The sequence below is a fragment of the Sphaeramia orbicularis genome, chromosome 24 (genome assembly GCF_902148855.1).
Source record: "Sphaeramia orbicularis chromosome 24, fSphaOr1.1, whole genome shotgun sequence".
NCBI lineage: Eukaryota > Metazoa > Chordata > Actinopteri > Kurtiformes > Apogonidae > Sphaeramia > Sphaeramia orbicularis.
This window is the reverse complement of record NC_043979.1, coordinates 17,492,970-17,516,379: the sequence shown is the minus strand read 5'-3', so window position 1 is coordinate 17,516,379 and position 23,410 is coordinate 17,492,970. Positions and strand designations below refer to the sequence as shown.

The window sequence follows — 23,410 nt, the reverse complement described above, 5'->3', positions numbered from 1 at the left end:
TTTATATATTATTTATTTATTTATTTTTCATAAGAAAATTTTCAATTGCATTGTTTTTTTCATGCCTAAAGAGGAATAAAATCACTCAGGAAAAAAATCTTGATTAAGGTTCTCATAATTCGTGCATGAAAGGGTTAACATTATGTATAATAAAATTTGGGGAGATAAATTTTTAGGTCAAAAATGTAACATGTGGACTTGAAACCGACAAATTTTTTTAAAGCTATACTCAAACATTCAAAACATGCGATTCTCGACAAAAATTGATATCAAGTAGGACAAAACCTTTTAGATATTATGTTCAACTATGCTGAAAATGTAATTTTGCAGTAAAATATTGAAAAGTCTCTGTTTTATTGACATGATAACGTGGTAACACATGAACAGGCTGCCATAGTAAGACGTGGACGGACTCTTTACCATTGCGTGCATCAGCCAAAATGTTGACTTATTTTTCAAAACAACAAGCCAAATATAATCACAATACTTTATTTAATGTATTTAATACTAACACAGTGTTATTTACAACTTGTGGTGGTCCATACTGATATAGGTAAATTACAAATAAAGAGTCGTTTCTCCATAACAGTTCACAGATAGTTGTTTTAAATGTGACAGATTGAATACATTTTCACATGTTTTAGATCTAATTTTTAGCGTCAAATTCGAACTATATTTTTATTTCTGAGGCATGGCTATGGTGTAAAAAGTACAATCGATAAAATCAGTTGTAACTTTTTTTCTACAAGGGGTATTTTAAAAAGGATAACAGTTCCATAAAATAGAGATCTTTAGCTAAAAAAATTAAACCACTTGATAAATGATGTGTGCAAATTTACTTTCATGTTGATGTTCACTTTCACTTGATTTCGCTAGATAAAATGTCTGAAAAAGTAGTAACAAAAATTGTGATATAACAATATCTGAGCAATATGCATGTATTATACATATTTGAGTAGGTATTTATAAGCACTTTAACGTTATGTGTAACAAAATTTGGGGAGATACAATTTTTAGGTGAAAAATGTCAAATTACTGCTCGGTAACACATGGACTTCATCAGACATCAATTTTTTAAGCTTTACACAAACATTCAAAACATGTGGTTCTCGGCAGAAATTGATATCAAGACAAAACCTTTTAGATGTTATGTTGAAAATAAACTTTGGAGTAAGATATTGAAAAGTCTCTGTTTTATTGACATGAGAAAGATAGTAACACATGGACAACTTTTTACCATTGTATGCATCACCCCAAAATGTTGACTTATTTTTTAAAACAACAAGCCAGATATAATCACAATACTTTATTTCATGTATTTAATACTAACACAGTGTTATTTACAACTTGTGGTGGTCCATACTGATATAGATAAATTACAAATAAAGAGTCATTTCTCCATAACAGTTCACAAATAGTCGTTTTAAATGGGACAGATTGAATACATTTTCAGATTTTTTAGATATAATTTTTAGCGTCACATTTGAGCTGTATTTTGCCTGCAAATTTGCAGAGATTATATGTTTTAGTATCACATGATGAAAAACATAGAAGGAGGTTTAACTTTAAACAGCAAAGGGTAAGGACTAATGTAAGGCAAATGTGTATTTCTGTTGTGGGTGTCAGGATGTGGAATTCTTTGGCAATGGAAGAGAAGAGCTGTACAAATATTTTTCAGTTGAAGAGGTTATATAAGGAGAGAATAGAGATAGAGATTATATATTTATAAAAGCATGTTATGAAATAATTTTACTTATGCATTTTGGATTTGTTTTATTTTCATTGACTATCATGTATACTGTTTACTGTAATAGCTGTAATGGTAACGTATCTGATGTAAGCAGATGTTTCAAGAAAGGGGCAGGTATTATAAGTTTTCTTCATCCTGCACCTTTCCAATCATTTAGATTGGAATGAATAAATAAAATGAAATGAATTTTTTTTTTTTATGTCCGAGGCATGGCTATGGTGTAAAAAGTATGATCGATAAAATCAGTTGTAACTTTTTTTTTTTCTACAAGAGGCATTTTAAAAAGGATAACACTTCCATAAAATAGAGATATTTAGCTAAAAAAAATGAACCACTTGATAAATAATGTGTGCAAATTTACTTTTTCATGTTAATGTTCACTTTCGCTTGATAAAAAAATCTGCAAAAATAGTAAACAAAAAAATAAAATTGTGGGCTAACCATACCTGAGCAATGAGTTTTGATTTGAAAGCGCTATAATGCAGATTCTGCTACACTTCACTTAATAATACTATTTTTAGGAACCTCATGAAAGGTGATAGGCTCTCTGTAGCCAAGTGCTATATTCATTCCACTGACTAGAGTTCATCTGAGTGGAGCTTATAAATTTGGCCATTGTGCGCTCATAGTGTTGCCATGCAATTAATTAGACACATTTAGACTAAATACTGGCCACTGGCTGTGCCTGTATTTTCACTTTAATTACTCACACTTGTGGTCTGATTAAAGATTTTCCCTTCCAGGTGCTGATGTAACTCTGTAAAAGACTTCACTATGTGCGTTTTGGGTTAATTCCTATGAATGCTAATGGAAAATGAAATACAGTAGAGCATTGGTTATTTAATGTGCTGTGGTTTGTTGGTCAGAAACATGAAACCCTTTTCTGCACCTGTGATCCCCTGAACCAAGGTTACTTCTATATCTGCCAGGGATCACAATGTCCAGATGAAGTCAATAGGAGACCTCATGTCAGAGTAGTATCTGTTCTGACAGTCTATACTTTGAGCTCCATTCTGTCAGTATATGCGCACACACGTACCCTCAAACTCAAGTTCCATGAAGTTATGTCAGCTCAATAACATCAAGACGTAACCTCCATAGCACAATATTGACCGTGACTCGAATAAACGAAATGTGCTTTAAAATCTGAACTTAAGGTTTAGTGCTTGCCTCCTATGATAGCACCATCTGCCACCATAACATTAGGAAGCTAGTATCAGTAATGAAAATAAATGGTTCTTTTAGAAAGCTTCTACTTCCTCTGCTCCCTCAAAACAAAAGAGAGGAACAACATCAACCTATTTTGCATGATTATTATTAGGTTATTCCTCCATACATGTCACCATTTTTCAATTTAGATATTATACTGATGTAACCATTTTATTGTGACTACACTGTTACCTAAATATTACTCTGTAGTTGATCTAAATTCTGTGTACAGAGACAGAAATGATGACAAATCATTCCACTGTCCATGCTCAGATAAAGTGCTGCATGTCAAAGAGCACTAGAAATATGCAAGCACATGGTGATAATGCTATGCTTTTGTGGATATAATGCACTACCTTGGAACCAGATCCAATGCACTGTGTCGCACAAGTGTTGATCTTTGCAGTAAGCCTTTTTTTGTGCGTTTTTTCCCGATAACCAGCCCTGCCATATGGTTTTCCTGGTTTGCGGCCTATCTGCCAAAATATCCTATTTGGCTTGCACACTGCGCATTGTGAAATATATTTAAAAACCCCTCTGCTACACACTCTTGGCAAAGTAGATTGTTTCCCTTTATATTGTAATATCAATATAAATTCAATTTATTCTTAAGCGCTAAATGGCTATTTGCCCAGTTAACGCTCATTTATTGCAGCATGATGCACACACACACAAACACACACACGCACACAAAGACCACACATAGTCATCATTTTCCCTCAATTTCAACCCCAGACATGAGCTACACAGTCATCTCTTGGTCTCGGAGGCTGCTGCTGTGACAGGCAGTGGATGCTTTGCTCCCCAAACACTCACCACATATCAGGCAGGGTCATGGCCTGCTGGAGACCTATGTCTCTCACTGTTCCAGCCAGTGCCAATGGAGGGCAACATGGTCTATGACATGTTCCTGTGGGAGGTGTTACCGTGACATAAGGATGTCTCCACAGCCCACATGTCCAAGCAGCAGTCACCCTTTCTAAGAAGCCACTCACTACCGCTGCTCGGTCCGACAGATAAAACATGTTCACGGTGCAGTAACAACTCAGCCACTTAGACTATCTGCAAGAGAACAGAAAACACAAGAAAGGAGGGGGGGTTGAGGTGGGGTTTGGAGGGCAAGTGCAGCAACCTCAGAGCACTCATGGGATATTAGGCGGGGTTTCCATCCCTGCTTTTCCACTGAAGCTTGTCGGCCTCGCCCCTGCGATCACGCTTCTCTTTTCTGGAACGTGTGCGTCGAGCCAGGAGCTCGCTGAGCTGTCGGAGTGTCTTAGCTGGAGTTTCAGTGGAAGTGAAGTCCGTTCCCCTTCAGTCGTTTGGCCCGGGGCTTGAAATTATAGAGTCTGTATCCGTAGCCCTTGTGCTGTGCATCAATAGCATATATACCCGCCAGGCCCTTGTGTTGTGTGTTTTCATTATGTTTGTCTGTCAGCTGCTGGGGGTCAGTGTTAAGTGTAGTTGTCTGAAAGGAACTGTTTTGTTTAAATTTTCAACTTTTTACACACAAACTGTCACCTATCATCGGTCAGCACCAATGGCTGACATATTTCATATGAAAAGTGACACATAACAAATATGAACGGTTTAAAAACCACTGTATCTTTAAGAAAGCGGCAGGTGCTTTAATGGATGGTAAGCTTTATTTCTGGAGAGTATGGCTATGTGACATGATGACATATGGCGAGACAGTAGAAATATCTGTGTCATTTAATGTTATGTTCTATCCTTTATATCACTCTGACACATATTATATTCTTTATGGCAGTTTAGGTGCTTTGTGTTATTCCACATGGCATGGATGAGGGTAGGAAATTTACATGAAGGCAACACAAATAAACATGGGGGTGACTGATAGTGACACATAATGGGGTAATTCCAAGCAGGATTTGTTTGTATGGATGTTCCAAATTTTAGAAGAAAATCATCAAACATCGTAAAGTATAATAGTTATTTAAAAGCAGGTCTTTGAATGAATGGTATGGTCTAAAATGACATATACTATAGAATGTATTTGTATATCACATGCCTCCACTGTGGAAACAAAGGTAAAATCAGTATAAATACTGAATCAATTCAACACTATTTAAAACTGAGCCACATTTTTGACTGCATCAGAGAGAAAAAAAACAACCAGGTTCCTTTTTTGTCTATTTTTCACTGTGAAAAATAATTTAGCTGCCAATTTTCCCTCCACTCAGCTTGGAATAATCTCTGTGATTATGCAGAATAATGGTGAGAAAACAAACGATACAGAGTTATTATGTAAGGCACATGGTCATCCAAAATAATTTTCAGCTGCACTGACAGAGATTTGATCAGAGCTGAATCTCAGACTCTGTTTCTGTGTTATGTTATCTTCTGTGTTGTCAGTATTAGTTGAGAAGTCACTGATTTACTCTAAGGTCTTTAACACTACACACGATTGGATTTTTAATAATAAAAAATGCCACGTTTTATAATCTAAGTTTGCAAAATATCTGTCTTGAACGTCGTAATAGATATAGTCGCAGCACTTATTCTTTCGTAAAACGTAATGTACCTTTTCGGTTAGGTTAAATGAAATGTTACCTTGATTTGTGATTCTTTTCGCTTCGTCCATCATGCTGAATACGCACCTTCACTGTTGGGCACCACAATGTTCGGCATACTGGAGCACCACTTCACTTTAAGATGGCTGCCAAAAATGGCGCAGTAGTCTCTTTGTTTACTGGTGAGATGCTCTGCTATGTTCCAGTCTAATAGATTGGACACAGCCGCCCCATGGTTCGGCTCCAGCATTCAGCACCATTATGATGGAAACCCAGAACAAATCCACTGCACATTTAGTCGCGTTGTCATGGAAAGGAGATACCTCTGTACAGTAAGTGAATACTGCTCGAAAGATAATGTATTGTACGCTTCGCACACTTCTTAGCGCTCCTGGTCAGTTCTGGACCACACTGGGTTACAGCTTTTGGACTGAGAGGAGGCGGAAAGAGGGGGATTTTTTTTTTCTCTCCATTTTAGAAGCTGAAAATGATCTGTCAAAGGCAATGATACAAGGCGCTGTGATGGATGGGTTTGTCTTACTCTGCTTCTCAATCTTTCACTCCTTTCTTTGCTGCCATTCTCTCTGTTTCTTTTCTCTGAGAAAAGCCATTATTTCCATCACTCCCCACATTTCAGCCAAATTCGCTCTATCTGTCCATGCTTGGCCAAAGGGAAGAAAAAGCCATTCTGTTGGAGTTGAATTTCATTTCCTTCCCGCACATACTGTTTTTTGTGATTTGTTCGTGGTGCGGAATTACAATGTGATATTTTTTTTACGTTGCACACAATATAGCAAGGCATAGCGGTGACGGCTGTTATTGAAATTTCAATTACGATTAAAACTGTGTACATGCATCTGCCTGGAGATAGCTGCCTGATGGTGGTGGTATATTTTCTGAGACTTAGTGCTTAAATTAAACTGTAATTGCAGCTTCAGCACTGGACCACCAGAAGTCCAGGAAACATTCCTAGTTTATACATTTAGAATAGATTAAATGCTAAACATATCAGGGAAACAATCGCGTATTAACAGGCCTGCCTGGTTACCATTCTAGCTGAGTGATATTACACAAGTGCAAGCCTCTCCTTTTACCTTTGGCCTGTTATTTTTCCGCTTTTGTAAAGAGCTGTGCCACCAAAGGAACACTGAACCTTAAAAGGTAGAACATAATCAACCAGTGTAGTGCTGGTCGGCAGCCGGCACATTGCTATCTCATTGTGTCTGGCAGTTGTGCTAATGACATTTCATGAGATTAGCTTTTCACTTCAGTATTGTTACTGACCTGTTCAGTGTGTGTGTGTGTGTGTGTGTGTGTCCATTGAAGGCCAGGCCTTCCCTTTAAACATCCACTCTCTTCTCTCTCCAGCTCTTGAAGCACACTTTACCCGCACCACACCTTTTTTTTTTTGTCCTCCCAAACCTGTTATTAAATCTTATAGCAGTTAGTTGATTTGATCAGTGTGTGCTCTACCATTGTTTACCCCAGTGGGACCTGGGTGTTATAGACATGCCTTTTCTCTCCGAGTCAAGCAATAAAGTAATTTCTCTGGGGAAAGCAAAGCTATCTCTTAACTGGATGGGAGCACTATATGTTCAGGCTTTGGTATTGTGGCCTTATACCACAGGTGCAATAGGCACAGAGAGTTAGAACTCATGCACAGTTTTCATGTTGGTATTTTTCTCTGGAAGCTGATGTCCTACCATGTGTTATAATAGGATTGAACTGGCGCAATAACTCACACAGATGAGGGCTGGCTCGAACAAAATGCAAAGGCAAACACAAAGCCATGAGCAAACTCTTCTTGTTTATTTGGATCTCGATGTTGTGGTTGACTCAAAGCAATCAGAGCCCGGGGCCCTGGATCACCGCTAGGCCCCTCCTATATGTACACACAGCAGATGGCGGCCAGTGGCGAGAGGCTGCGGTAGGCACAATAACTCTGTCTGCTATTGAGAGACGCTAGAGCGCACATAGTGACAGATGTCAGAATTTGACATGTCCAAGAAAATAGCTGACACGCCAGGCAGAAACACAACCATCTCCACTGGCCGTCCACAGGAGGACAAGTATTTATTTAAACCTGATGCTTGTTGTTGTGATTTTCCTCTCCTCAATACACTGGTAGTGACAGGTCTGCCGCATTTACATTTGAATGTTTCAAGGAAGAAATGTCTGTGTAGTTTTGCTGTACATTCATGTGTGCTGATGTGAAACGGGTCTACATTTGTGCTTGTGCAGGATGAGCAGATGGACTGCAGGAAGAGGCCAATGATCAGCCATGATACGCACATGTTTAAGATCATCAGTGTATGATTTATTTTCTGATCATATAAATAGATACCAAATGAATGCACTGCTTTGGCTGTAATACAGATGCCTGTCTTCACTCCCTCCAATCTATGATCTCTTAATGTCCCACCCACAGCACTATCTGATTGGTTACACGTCAGAGAGGCAAGAGCCAATCAGCATTGAGATGAGGGGGAAATGACTAACAATAGCCTACTTGTTATTTGTAATCCTGCTAAATCAGTGTCAAAACTCATTACATACTCCAGAAGTTTACACCCACATTTTAATATTTGAATAGAATAGAATGGAATGTCTTTATTGTCACTATACACATGTACAATGATATTTCAAAAGCAGCTCCTTTCAGTGCAAACGTATCCATAGAATAAAAAAAAATAGATTTCATCAATTAACAAATGTATCCTGAAATAAAATAGTTAAAATAAGTTATATATACAGTACGAAGTATTAAAAATGTGTAATTATTCATCAATGCCTAATGAAAAAGTCTTGAAAATACTTATAGACTTAGCAGGGCAGCATGGATGGATAAAGATGTACTTTGATGTTTATTTTATTGCAATTTACTATTTTAGAATCATATTTTCTAGTGAAGTTACAGGCAATAGCATCTATATTTCCTATGTAAATTTTGTGTTATGTTAATGCCCTTATGTTTTGCACTGTACCTGTAACTATTTGTCTCATAATTTATTGGGTGATTCACAAAAAAAGCTGGTAATAAGCTCTCTGTAAGTGATGAACTATTAATTTTTCATGGAAAAACCATCAGAAATTAGTTCTGCTGTTCTTGAATGTCTGAAATAAACCCTTTAGGTCGCCTTTGGCTCAAGGCGCGCGTGTCAATCATTTTGCCATTTAATGACATATTATAGAGAACAAATCAATTTATGAGTACTGCATTTGACAAGTTAATGAAAATGAAATGTAGGGATTTATTGTAGCTATATTCTGCAAATACATGTTGAACTATGTATTATTTATAATGTCCTCTAGCTGGTGTGGAAGAACACCTTTAATGTAGTTGCAGTTTGTGTCAAAAGCATGCAGGTGTACTCAAGCATGTTATTACATTTGTGTGTGTGTGTGCTAGGAAGATTTAGTGCCATATTCCGGAAATACAGTATACAGTCCATATGTAACAACCATGTGTATGCAGACTTAAAAAAAAAAAAAAAAAATCCCTAGCCAGCTTGACAACAAACACAGAATGGCTTGGCACGACTCAAAATTATTTATCTGGCTCCCCTCCTTCTCTCCAGCATGGTTTTTGTCGAGTCAGAGGAAACCATCTGCTGCCCGGTGATAATGGGTGGCCAGGGAGGAGGGGACTAGAAATGGGAAGAGCAAATAAAATTGAGAGAAAATGGCAGGCGCTGTCCCAGAACCTACAGTACCTTCCTGCCTGCCTGCAGCAGTCTACCATCTTAATAAACATCCCGTCTGATATCTTTTGGCTTCTGTGTATATATATATATATATATATATATATATATATATATATATATATATATATATGTATGTATATGTGTGTGTGTGTGCGCATGTATTTTCACCTGCTGTGTGTACATACACGCTTGTGTTGCCACAGTGTGTATATGTTTTTGTGTGTATTTCCTATCTAACCTTGATCATTTTCAAGTCAGGATTGTTCCCAAGCCTGGCTGATATGCTGTCAATGTGATGGCGCTGACTAAGAACCTTTTTTTTTCTCCTTTTTTTTCCTAGCGCACTAAAACTGTGACAGATGGATTGCTTTTCAGCAGAGATTTTTCCTGTTTTTTTATGTTTTGGGGTAAATGGGTGGGAGTATTAATGAGAGTATATTATGAGGCAGGTGCAAGGCTAAAGGAAAGTAAGAGTCAGGGTTGTGAGTTAATGATGAGTTGGTGCATGTAGGGGAAGGTAAAGCATGGCTGGAGAGGAGTACAATAAAGCACATAGAGTAGTGGGGGAGGACAAACATGCTCATTAAAACAAATAGCGGGCTGTAGAAAGCAACTCTTCATCTTGGAAATGGTCAAGATTTTAGCTCCCAGAGTCTCCAGGGCTCTAAGATGGAATTGATCGCTTTGGGCATTCTCTGAGTAAACCATTTCAGTTTTCTCTTGTCTGAAGTCGACAGGTTGAGCCGGACAAAAAAGACCTGACAGCCTGTCTCCCCCTAAACCCAGCTTCATTCTCTCACTCCATCACTCTGTTTTCTACTTTACCTGGAGATGTTTGCTTTCACTGTTTTTTTTCTTCTTCTTTTGCCCCCAGCATTTACAAACTGTCAGATAACTTTCAGCATGGATTTATCCAGCAAGTGACACACATTGAACTTGTCTGCTATTGTGCAGCTGCACGTCTGCATTACATGGCAGATGTTGTGCAGCGTCAGTGCTGTGTCATGTCTTAAAGCATGGAAGCAAACTCTCCCAAAATGAGATCTGTGTGATATGCAAAACTGCAAATGAATTCCCTGTGATCCTAGTTGCCGGGGTTGCATTTTGGTTGTAGTGCAGTGAAATAGGCTTTGTCGACACAGCTGTTGGAATGCATGATGGCATGCTTGATGAAGTGGACACGGGGTCAGGGGGGGATAATGGAATCGAGGGATGGAAGGAGGAATGGAGGGATCAGCCAAGAGGACACATGAGAGGCCCAGTGACCAGGTCTTTTCTATTAACTTGGGACGCTGGCTGGGGTTAGCAGGGGGGACTGGGGTTTGGCTCTGCCCTCTCACTGCCTGATTGTTAGACCAAGCGTCCAAACTGCAGATAGGGAGAGGCGAATATTGCTCCGGGGTCCAGTGGTGATTGACCCTGTGTTTTCATCAGCCTGGGGTTGCCTGATAACATTTCTTACTCCCATACTAGGGCAAAAATATTAGAGATGTGGGTACAAAGAAAGGCTCAGGCAGCTCTTAGTTTGGTTTGGTGAAAGTTGCATTGGATTTAACCCAACATGTATTGTCACCTAGCTTTTCATTTTCTTTTGCGAAATTACATTCTGCTTTTGTCGTCTCTGAAAAAGGCTGTTACTTCTGTTTACTCTGTCATATTTGTGTTCAGAATTCTGTTATCTCACTTGACTGAACACAATGTTTAATTCATTGCAAAATTAAAATAAACAAAATATCAATGGGGGAGAGTCCACACTAGAAGGCTACTTATATATAACAATGTATGTGAAGTATATAAAAAGGAAACACTGTTTTTTCTTGAAAGACTCTTGAATTTGACTAAACATTATCCCCTTTGGTCCTTTTTCATATAGACTGTAATCAGCACTCATTCATTTTCAAGTACAGCTTCACTTCAAGACCCTAACGTATAGTTCACATCGCTCTGAATTGTTGTTTTTTTTTATTTAAAAATGAAAACATGTTTAAATATTGTATTTAATCCTTAGCTTGGATGTAAAGATCAGAGCACACCGTCGTTCCTGTTTAGTGTATTAGTTGCTAATGAGTGGCTTTGCCTTTGCTGTGTGTTGCAGGTTTCTGGTCTGTCTCCTGGCGACAGTCAGACTCCAGGACTGCTGCTGGCCCCGGGGGTGAGGTGGGGACAGACGCCCATCAACCAGCTCACACCCTGGGATACAGATGAGCCCCCTGCCAAGCAACATCGAGACAGCGAGCCCACTGGTAATAAAGCAGTCACCCACCCACACAGACATTTACTAACATCTGAACCAGTGTGTATATTCTGTCACTAATGTAAGTTTGCAATTATGTTACATCACCGCTAAGTCTTCATACACCAAAATAAATGCATGCCCACGGACTATACAGATGCACACAAGCTTATGTGCTACACCCCACACAGCTCAGGGCAGCTACACTATCCAATGCTAATGAAGCATCTTGGCTGCCTTGCCCCACATAAAATACATGCTTGCCCCTGCAACATGCATAGTTTACATAAGCAATCATGCATAATATACATGACACAAACACCAACTTTACATGAGGCACCCTAATTATGCAGATCATTGAGAAAAGTCAGTAGGATATCAGGAAATTTAATGAATATAAATCCATACAATGTCTCAACAGGGGCTTTCCAGTTTCTACCAATATCATACTGTTCTCATTTTATTGTCCTTGTTAATGTTATTGTGTCACTGACTGATGCCAATTCAGTTTAAAATCTCAAAGTCCTCCAAATGTTCTCCACTAGGTCTAATTTAGATGTCGACCTTATTCTCTTCGTGTAATTTTCCAAATGCGTACAAAGCAATAAGCGGCAGAGCGCCAACCTGACATTAACGAGTTAAGCCGACGCTGAAGTTTTTACTCTTATTGTAATGAACTCACCCAGAATGGCTCTGCCCTAGAGCAGTTAATTTCCTTCCATTGCTCTGCTGGCCTCTGCCTCCTGCTCATCGCAAATGTGTCTCATTTAAGAATAATACTGGCACGGAGCTTGTTCCACTGGAAATTCTGCATCCAGATTGCAGACAGCTGCCACTCAATGGGAACACAGCGTTTTGCTCAGAATGTGATTAGCTGGCACAGATTATACAGTTCCAACCCCTGCTACTGCCTTTACCTACTTATAATTCAAATATCTTCCATATAGATTGATGATGGATTAATAATTAAAACACATCCGTTACCCAAGAGAAACCATTCCTAGTGCTCTCAGGGTGGAAGTATGCAGTTTTGTTTGGAGAGTATGAAGCTCCTGGTTTGCCTCCTGCCGTTTTGAGCCCACCTGCTGAGCGGCCACAGCCCCCTGCTGTGCACTGAGGGACCGGCTGAATTGGCCGTGAAGTTGCAAAGTACTTATTATTGTGTGCAAGTGAACAAGGCTTCAGTCTTTGCCCCATCCACTGGCCACCCAGGCTCCCACACCCACACCAGCTCCTACACTCTACAGCGCAGAGTGAAACGCAAAGAGAGTGAGATGTCACCGACCCAGCGCGTTGTCGCATATGACACTCAAATCCGAGCATAGTGTTGCATATTGATTTGCGTGTGTGCGCTATTCCAAACTGTGACTGGCATTCGCAAAGAAGTCAGCTTCTCTCCACACTTCACTGAACTGTGTTGCCAGAAAGTTCTCTGCCAACTGTGCCAGAATTAATCAACGGTTTCTTTCAACGGAAGCTTCACTGTTGTGTCTGTTAAGGAAAGTTTGTCTTTGAGAAAAAAGTTTTGCTTCCGCTTTTGTTTTATTTTTGTACAAAAGTGATTCTTTAGAAATAGTTTGATGTTGTGCGTTAGACTCGGGGAAATTGTGGAATAAATACAAACTGTGAAAATGCAGCAATTTACTTTACCTACTCTATAGGTAAACATTGGGCCATGATAATGAAATTCCATTTCTTCTTCACCAATAATCATATGTATATTTTTTTTCTTAATACTTAGGACATGTTAAAGACAGAAGCATAAGACTGGTGGACAGTTAAATCCAATTCTAATCAATACTGTCATTGTAGCAAAACCTTGAAACTTGAAAATATGTGGAATGATTATTCCAAACCATTTGATTCCTTTATCTAGATCAACTATAAAGAGGACGAGTACAATACAGCATTTGTGCCATTAGTTCAATGACATGTGAATTATGAACTGAACTGGCCTCTGGAGTCTTTTATTCCCACCCTCTCCCTCATTTTTTCTTGCCATCTATCTTTATCACCCTTTTCCTCTCCATCTCTGCCCAGACTATTATATCAGAAGGTCTAGTACCATGAATAATGTGGCCTTCTTTTTTTCTTTAGCTTTTTGCATGCTGTGATTTAGCCTTTGGCCCTCTGGCAGACTGGTTCGCTATTTTTAGAGTTTGGACCATAGCTGGAGGAGCTATAGATGGGGATGGAGGAGAACATGAGGGAGAGAGGAAGGCAGAATTCAGGTCCAATATGGTTGCGTTTTCCCAGCACACCCTCAGCATCTAACGCCTCAGGCTAGAGAAATGATTGGCTCCCAGTATCTGTGTAAACACAGACTCCTACACAGATAATAGTGCCGACTGTTGCATATATGCCTTCGCATTCAGAATAACAGTTGTTCACGTTGTAGTAAAATAAATCTCATAATCTCATTATGATGTTGATCTTGGGCATGGATCTGTACATCATTTCAAATAGTTTGTGTTTGACATTATGTCTCAAGTCAAAAACAAACTTGGACCAGAGTGGAACGACACACCATGAACAGTTGTAGAATAGAGAGGAACAGACTTAAGCTGAAGTCTGTCTTCTGTCCTCTCATGCTGTTTTCTGTCCCTTTGTTTTCATCTAACTCTGCCCATGGATCTGTTCTTTGTTTACAGCTTATTTAAATACCCCAAACAGGTGTGCAGCAGGGCAGTAATATGAGCAAAAGTCACATCCTGATATGTGTATCTGTATCTCTTATGACGATAACAACAAAACACTTTTATGTAAATTCAGTGTGCGGTTGGTTTGAAATGACCACATCAAAAGCTCTAAGCATCAAAATAAGGCTGACAATATGAATATATAAAATTTAACAAGAAAATAACATTTTACTTTTCATACCTCAACCAGGACAGAGGGAGCCCCTATGTAAGCTATCTAAGCTCCTAGTTGTGTATCCTTTGGTCCAAGTCCTTCTGTTTGTTCTGCGTCACATTCACTCACTCACTTGAACATAAACATTTATTTATGCATGTATTGCATGATAAAACATTGCCTTCATGCAAATTTCCTGCCTGCATCTGCACAGTGTAGAAGAACACAAAGTGTCATCAAAAACAACAAAATATACCTGTGTATAAAATATACTGGCTGATCTGCAACCCAGTGAAATAAATGATGATATGAAACAGTAAACATCCTCTTACTGTCACAAAATATACATATAGTCATCTGGCATAAGTCTACAAGATTTTTTCCTAAATGTTTTTCTTTGGAGACCCAAAACTGAGGAACTATTGCACCCCAATTCCCAATGCATAAATAATCAATCCTGAGCATTTTGCTGTCATTTCCACTTCACATTTTAGTTTCGTCTTGAATAGGTAAACCAGTCTTTTCGATTTCAATTGAACATAAACATTTATTTTAGGCATGTATTATACGTTAACCCCTAAAGACCCAGTGCTACTTTTGCAGCAGTTCCCAAATTATTTTTTCCTATTTTAAGTGATTTATCACCATTTATTATAATATTATCCTCTGTCTTTTGTTTCTTCAATAAAAATCAGGTATTTTACCATGTTTATTTCACTGATCATGTAGATGTTCATACAAGCTCAGATTAAAATTACTTGTCATAATATCAGAAACAGAGAGCAATGAAGAAAACGTGACTTTTTCAACAAAATTTATCAATAACTGAACATAATCCCAGGGTCTCCATGCACTGTCATTGATCCAATTCCATGGGTTTTTCTGGTGAATCAATGTTGTAGAAGATGACGGTGTTGCCACGTTCACTACAGAGCCTCTGAACGTCCATATGGGTCATATCTGATAACCATGAAAAGATGACAAACTGTATTTTACACCAATTATTTAAGTGTATTAATAGGTTTAATGGATCAGAAATTATTAAACATTTTATATTGGTAGATGATTTTGGTTGCCAGTGGTTGTTTGGGTCTGTATGGGTTAAAACATATTATTTTTGACCAAATAAATGTATTTAGGTACATTTAACATGCCCTCATGTTTTGTTGTCCTGCGTCTTGTTGAATTAGTTTTTAGAGGCTTGAAGTCCAGGTTTATTTGGCGAAATAGAACGATAAAACATAGTGTGTGGAGTGATGGGTTTTAGTTTATAAGAATAGAATCCAGAGCAGCCACAGCGACTGCGACTACATAACCTAAGTTTCACTTCTCTAAACTCATGTTAAACTCTTGCAGTACATATTTACAATTGTCTTAACTCTGATATATCATGATGTATTGACTTAATTAAGTGTCCTTTATCTTTTTCTCTCTGCTTGTCTAGGGGGTCCAACATGGGTGGCACCGGTAGCAGCGGTGAGCCAGCCCAGCCTCCTTCCCCACACCTACACCCTCCCCCAGCCACCTTCCTTCAACCACAGTGTGACGGCGCAGTCCCCCATCATAGGAGTAACCCCATCCATCCAGACACCAGTGCCCCCACAGCACCCCCTCATGACCGCCCACTTCCAGCTGACGCCACAGTCCACCCAGCAGCCGCCCTCCATGGTTCTGAGCATGCCCAGTCAACCTCCGTACCCCTCCGCTCAGCCTACGGTCACACCGTCCGCCCTCACTGCCCAGGCCAACCAGGTGGTTCATCCAAACCCTCACAGTGTGATGGGAAACGGCCATTTAACCTCCCACCCTGGCCACGCCCTCATCCAGCCCCCTGCTCTCCCTCTGACCAATGGACAGGCAGCGGCAGCACAGGCCCAGCTCACAGCTGCAGACAATCAGGACGGACCTAATGGGCTACAAATGCTCCGGACGGTCGGAATGGGGAAGTACGAGTTCAGTGACCCGGGACATCCTAAAGGTAAGAAGAAACAGCTGATGCACCCTGCACAGTTTGGAGGAAAGTTTTCAGAATCAGTATGCGATAAGGAACCTGTCATTACTTACTTTTAAAGGCTAAATCAAAGCCTTTCTGTTCAGCTACTAAACCAAATCTCAAAAGTGTATTGAAGCTGGGGTGTTGGAGAGGTGTTAGGTATTAAATCACTGTTCTCTAAGCCCTCTGTTGTGACCACCCTTATGCGGACCAAGCTGGAATGAAACACACAGGCCCTTGCCCTCTGTCTGTATACCAGAGAGGTTTCGGATGCCAACAGTCATAAACAAGGCTGCAAACGCTCAAGCAAGGAGTTGTTAAAATACAACTTGCAACCCGAGCCAATTCACTTGAAAGCTGCTCCAAGGTCACAGAGAACAGAGGTGCACCTGAAACGGCAGCGAGACAGCCTCTTCTAAACCCATGTAACACTGCCTAGTGTGGATTTATAGGAAATAAGAACATGTTGTCCTGATCTCAGACTGTTATTCAATACCAGGATCTGTACGTTGACGCTCTGAAATGGGTCCGTCAGGTTGTCAGGTTTATCATTTGACCACTCTTCGTTGCAGTACTCACAAGACCTAGTGAACGCAAGACAGGAAAAGGCTTTTCAGTCCTTGCCCTCTCGTCTATTTCAAATCTTTTGAAGCCTTGTTGACTTGTACTGTGTTTGTGAAGGTGCTTCACAGCGCTGGCTGATGCCGGAGTCTGCGAGCCATAAATTGGTGTTTGGTTTAACCTTGGAGTTTATGACGCAGGGCGCTAGAAACAGATGTTCGCAATTCCCCAACCAATTTTCACATTTAATGAAGCTTTTAATTTAGGTTCAGATTGTTTTCTTTTTCCTGACTCATTTTGATCAATAAAATGTGTGCAAATGAACTTGTAGATTGCAAAAAGCAATTATTTTGGGGGCTGCCTGCAATACATTGAAATGAGGCTGCAGGTAGAATTGGAAATAGATAATTAGACAGGCTCGTCGGATTGGTCCGGTCTCTATCAAATTAGAGGCTTTTAGCTTCTGCCATGCTGAATAGACGGTCTCAATTCATTAATCACGTTTGTGTCAAAATTTATTGACCCCCTTCTAACAGGCCAAGAAAAATGGGGTTTAAATGGGATTAACAGTGTTTATGAAGCTGTGTTTTTCAAAGACACATCATAATGGCATCTCTGTTATTAATGTTAAAATAATAACAGTTTATTTGCTCAGTTTGTCTCATGCCAGTTTTTCAGCAGCTCTACTTTAAAATGCAGTCGGGAACACATCCTTGTGTCAGTTTCTAGGAAAACATTCAGCATTGAAATCTTGTAAAGGTCTCCAAGAAGGTTAAACTAGAAATAGAGGTACTTGAGTTTCATGTCTCTTCAACCATATTAGCTGTTTTTCATCCCTGCTTGACTTTAAAGAGACATTAGTAAGCATGACATTGGGTAATATCACAAGGACAGTGGAAATGGGTAAAACACCGGTAAATTAGCAGCTCTGACATCTCTCGAGCAGTGAGACAGACCTCGCTGCTGACAAGAGCACTTAGCTTCGTAGCCGTAATCCCAACAATGCCACCACAAATGCCCTCAGATTCGGCCCGCTGCCGTCCTTCACCCAGTGCTTTTCTGTCCTTCCGATTATCTGTCACTTCCTGCCTTCTCTCGTGTTCCCTCCCTCCCTTCCTTCATTCTACTTTCTCGTTCATTCTAAGAACTCACAAATCCCAAGCTCCCACAAGTCTTATGTGCTCTGTTTTAAATCAATTAACGCTGCATAGCAATGTGGCAACCGTACCTACTGTCCTCCTGTAGTGACTTGGTGGTAAAATATGGACAGATGATGGAAGCTTATGCTGTCAGCAATCTGCTCACTTGATTTTGACCTGAATTTCTCTTGCTTAGACACAATAAACATAGAAATATTCCACTGTAATGAAAGTATATCTCCAGTCCTGACTTGCGCGGGTAAGAAAGCTGGCAAATATGATACCAGAGCAGAGACTGAGGGTTAGAGGTATTTGACACAAAATCGAGGAGGTGGCTGCATCCATAAAGATGGAGAGAGATGCCACGTTTGTCTACTTTTTTTTTTTTTTTTCTGGTTTCTCACAAACACACCAGCTTTATTTTGTTTCCAAGCAAGATATATTGGAGAAATGCAATAAAATAACTGTCACACTGTGCTTTCCCTCATATAAAGTGCAGCACAGGCGGTTTATCATGCTGATGGAGGTCCTGCAAAATGAGGAAGTCCAATGCAGTCATTTTAAAATCAGTTTTAGATTCACATTGTTCATCATTTGAATTACCTAATATCAGTAGATAGTTTTTTTAGTGTCCTTTCCTTGCTTGAGCTTTATTAGTCACCTCCTCAGTAAATACAACATTAATTGACAAATTTCTGATGGTGTTGAAGAAGAAGTTAATCAATATAACTGTTTTGGGGTAAGTTTTAAAGGGGTTGTATGTAGTCCTGTCATATCATGTAGGAGAACCAACAAAACAAATGCCAAGATCAAGGTATAATATTACATTTTAGCCCTATAACACCAAACGTATCATATTTGATACATGAGTTTTGAAGCCCTCTACATAATCAGTGTGATATTTTTTTCTTGAAAAACCTGATGTATACAGTTAGATACATGCAATACACAGATAATCCACTCTGGGGGAGGAATTCATTCACCAGAGGCCTTTCCAGTGACACTACAAGATTGTCATTAATGAGGAAGGAGGCAGAACTTTGCCAGTTTTGAAAATGAATTACCAATTTGTTAGACATGTTTGTGTTATATTATGCTTTTGTTTATTCAAAAATAATATTATTTGAACATTGAGACCTCACGTATCAAATGTGATACAAAATTGAAACTCATACATGGAAATTGATATTTGAAAACCAATGAGGACGAATAAAAGCTCCAGTTTCAAAGAACTGGAATTTTCTGTCAATGATTTAATGGTTCAGGCTTTACAGGATTAAAGTGGTTCTATGTAGTATTGATATTCCAGACTGTTACAGTAGGAGGAAGTCACATACAAAATCATACTTAAGGTTACCAAAACCACCAGCAAATCAGTGCTATATATCCACAGACTCTAACACTCACTGAATAAGGTGTAAAGCTCATTGTTTACACACATCTGTTTTATGGTGTCATCAAGTTTTCTTCATTAAATTTAAACTTATATCTGGTTATTTTGACAGTCGGCTGAAATAACCACTGTCTTATAATTTTCACATGCTGCATTGATAGTTTACATTATAGCTCTGTTTGCTTGGCTCTGTTTTCTGTACAGTTTGTGTTGTTTGGAATTGTCTAAGCAAGGTCAGAACTATCAGTTTAATCCAAACCATGGATCAATAAACAGCCAATTTAGCAACGATAAAAACATCATTTAATAACTTTACATATTCAAACCCTCAATCAAACTCACTTGTGTAGAGGAAACGCTGTGATTTCATCATCAAACTCCATTCTTTTCATTTAAAGCTGTGTCCATTGGTGAAAACAACAACAGTACTTCTAGTTATTATCACTTTGTCATTTTATTTGACTCTAAAAGTTAAAAAAAGTTGTTTCTTAGTGGTTCTCAACTTGTCACTTTCTGACAATTTGATGAAAAGCCCCTTGGTGTTAGTTTTCTTCACCATGGGAGACCAGCAGAGTGACTCACTGCTCCCTTTAGTGGCCATATATATCCTCCGGTTGGTGTAAATAAATTCAGTTCTTTATCTTCGGCAGAACTTCAGAGCCCTTTATTCTAAACACTCTAATGGTTCTTAAGGTAATTTTGAATATTTTGTTTTAAAAACACCACATATAACCCCTGTAATGAAAGTGTTGACAGTTGGGCTATGCAGCGGCACAGCATTGTGAATCCAAAAGTTTGAAGATCAAACACTGAAAACAAGGATAAAAGAATATACTGAAAAACTTTCTGCTTTTTCCCAGGACACATACAAACAACTGAACTCAGCTGCAGGTGCCAGGCTTTTATTAAACATGCTCACAAATGATATCAGACAGCTGGTCTGTCCGTGAATCAATCAGTCCATCAACTCAAACAACCAATAAACATAACCTAACATTAAGTTTGCCCATCCTAAACACAAAAGAAAAATGAACATTTAATAACTGGGAGCACCAACTCAGCAGAAAGCATTAATATTTATAATAGTTTTTCCTCACCACTGTCACCAATTACAAGTGTTTGCTCCTGGAGGATTCTGTTGGGTTTCTGTAAATTGGCTTGAGAGTCTGGTTTCGACCGGCTCAATATGTAATGTGTCATGAGATAACTTTTGTTATGATTTGGTGCTATATAAATAAAATTTGATTGATTGATAACACTGGTCAGCAACAAATTTATTGTTTAAGTTTTTTGAGCTGATTTAGGATGATTTTGGTGTGCTGAATCCAAAAATCACATTAATTTTGCTCAATCAGGTCAACTTTCTGAACTATGCTACATATTGGCTTTTTAACATTTTTGCTTACATTTATGGGCATTTTCACATCATATGATACAAAATTCTTTCATATTTCTTGCAATAAACAAGTTCTGAAGATTTTACTTTTGCCAATTTATGATTAATGGTTTTTTTTTTAATATTACAGGTGAATGAAATGGCTTCGACTAGAAGATCTTGCAAAAATAAGGCTGATGTATTCTGCTACAGTTTGTAACACTTAAATACATCCTGTTAGAAAATGATTTTTTTTCTCTTGAAAAATCTATTTTGGGTGAGAACTATATAAAAAAATCAACTGATAAAGTCACAAAAATGTAATCAATTTTGTGAGAAGATCAAATTTTTCAAAATCAAATTAGCAAAAAAACCTGACCTGATTGAGAAAAACAGATGTCATTTTTGGATTTAGCGGTGCAAAATGGTCCTAATTCAGTTGAAAAAACCTAGACAACTTGCAAAAAACATTTTTTTGTAACCCCGTGTAATTTATTTAATAACACACTGGGTTACTTTCTACAGTTTATACCATTATTTCTTTAAGAATCACATTCAAATCCAAATGAAATGGATATTGTAGCTGCAATATCCCAAAATGAATCAAGACCGAATTCAATCAATTTGGGAACTTGGTGGTCACATCCAGCCCTGTAATTTGACCATTTTTTCACATTTAAACATTGACAGACTAAACGACTAAATCCTGGTCATGTTTGCACATATTGTCCCCTGAACAAAAACGATTAAATGCCGAAGCCACTACAGAAGTGATTGTGTTGCTATATAAAAAGGTTTCGAGCCTCAAGACACAATGCTAGTAAGCACTGATGAGCAGAGGAGGTTTTTGTGGCTTTTGATGGCAAAGGCCTGGATTTTGGAGGAGCTGACAAGGCTCTTCCTCCTTAATCCAGCCGCACAACAGGCCACTGCGTATGTGTCGACATGTGTGTATGGGGGTCGCACGGGTGCACAACTTCTTGGGTGTGACTGCGTGGATGTTTTGTCAGATGTCAGCCTCACAGCCTTAAAGCCAAACACCACAGTGACAGAAATCACACTCTGTGTTTGATTTGGCTTTGCCTTCAAAGGGAGCAATTTGTCTTCGCTCTGCATCAGTGGGCACATCAACAACTATGCTCCTCTCTGCATGTGTGTGTGTGTGTGTGTGTGTGTGTTTGTGTGTCTGAATGGGCGTCTGTCTAGGTATTTTTCTGTATTTCTGTTTACAGTATGGTAGGTTATATGTCTGCGAATGTCTATGTTTATCTGGTATGTGTGTCTGCCTGAGTGTGCACAAAGATTCACAGCGCAGGTTGGTGCAGCTTTAACCTAACCGCCCGCTGTGGAATGCCAGTCACCAGGCTGTGATCTACCCTCCTGGTTTTTACATCCACAGCAGGGCTCATCACAATGCCTTCCTGTCATAGAGTACAATCAAACTCCACACCTTCATGCCAATTGATAATTGCCTTCACACCGCCCACTCTGTGCTCGCTTTTAGTGTCTTCCTTTTGTTTTTCACTCCTGTGGATTTTTTTTTTTTTTTTTTATCACAATAAACACAGAATCTAACCATGCCTCTACAATAATAAGCCCACAGATGTAACTCCAACACCAGCCACAGCAAACATAAACTGTACATTTTTTGAAATGTTAGAGTACAGGATGACTGATATTGTTGTTAGATTGGGCAGTAAAAAAAAAAAAACAGAAGCAGACACAGGAGGAACTGATGTTAGAAGAAAAAAAAACATGAGAGAAGGGGAGATGCTGAGAGCAGAGTCTGTGTGTGTCTATTGACCAAGTCATTAAAATCGATGGCTGTCCTGATGAATATCAGCCAAGGGAAGCTAGTGCCGAGCTCAGCAGGGACGAACTCGCTCACTGCAAACGTGATTGAGCACTATTTAAAAGCAGCTCACGAATAAAAAACACATTAATATCAAAAGGGAAGTCATTATTTTCATATATCTAAAGGTTTCAACTGTTACCCGAGCCACTCAAATGATCTTTGTGATGTTTTTCAAGCTCAGCGTGAACTGAGGAACGAGGTGACTGTTAGCAGCTACCGTTTGTTGTGACCGTGCAGCACACACAGCGACACTGAAGGCAGTTCTAAAAATAAGGAGCCGGTGAAGTAGAGTCGCCGCATGTGTTGGAAGCCTCGGTTCAGATTGAAGTTTGGGGTCACAGAAGGATCTGTCAGGCCACCTGCTGCCACACTGAGAATGTACTGCAGCTCTTTGCCTCTCTTCTCATGTCAAACTTCATTTAAATGCTTATTTTCACCTCACTAGCCTTGACCAGTATGCTCTTTCTCATGCACACACACCTGAGTCGCGCATACCGTGTACGCAGACGACGAATAAACAAACGCACGTAAGTAAAGCAAAGCAAAGCAAGACCATCGCACATGTTCTTTATCTTTGTCGCACACACCCGGCAACACCCAACCTCCTCTCAGCCCAGGAAGTTCATCTTCCAGTCAGCTCACATCAGCAATCATCTGGGGACCGAGCAGCTCTGGAGCAGCTAGTGTATGCAATTAAGATGCCTGGCTGAGTTAAGATCAGTGTTGTAGTTCGCTACGACGAGACCGGCGCAGCACATCCGCCTCACCTTTTCCCTACTGCGACCATTTCATCTTCCTTATCTGCCCTCTATAA

General features: G+C 39.3%; 1 protein-coding gene across 5 annotated transcripts in view; it reads left to right on the top strand.

Annotated features, from left to right (window-relative positions):
* The window catches only part of klhl29 (kelch like family member 29), a 434,041-nt gene that overhangs the window by 178,994 nt on the left and 231,637 nt on the right, over positions 1–23,410 (top strand). For all 5 annotated transcript variants that reach the window (XM_030128391.1, XM_030128389.1, XM_030128386.1 and 2 more), the window contains 2 exons: positions 11,290–11,437; positions 15,725–16,258. In XM_030128391.1, coding sequence (XP_029984251.1) covers positions 11,290–11,437; positions 15,725–16,258 — 682 coding nt within the window. The remainder of the gene's footprint in view (positions 1–11,289; positions 11,438–15,724; positions 16,259–23,410) is intronic.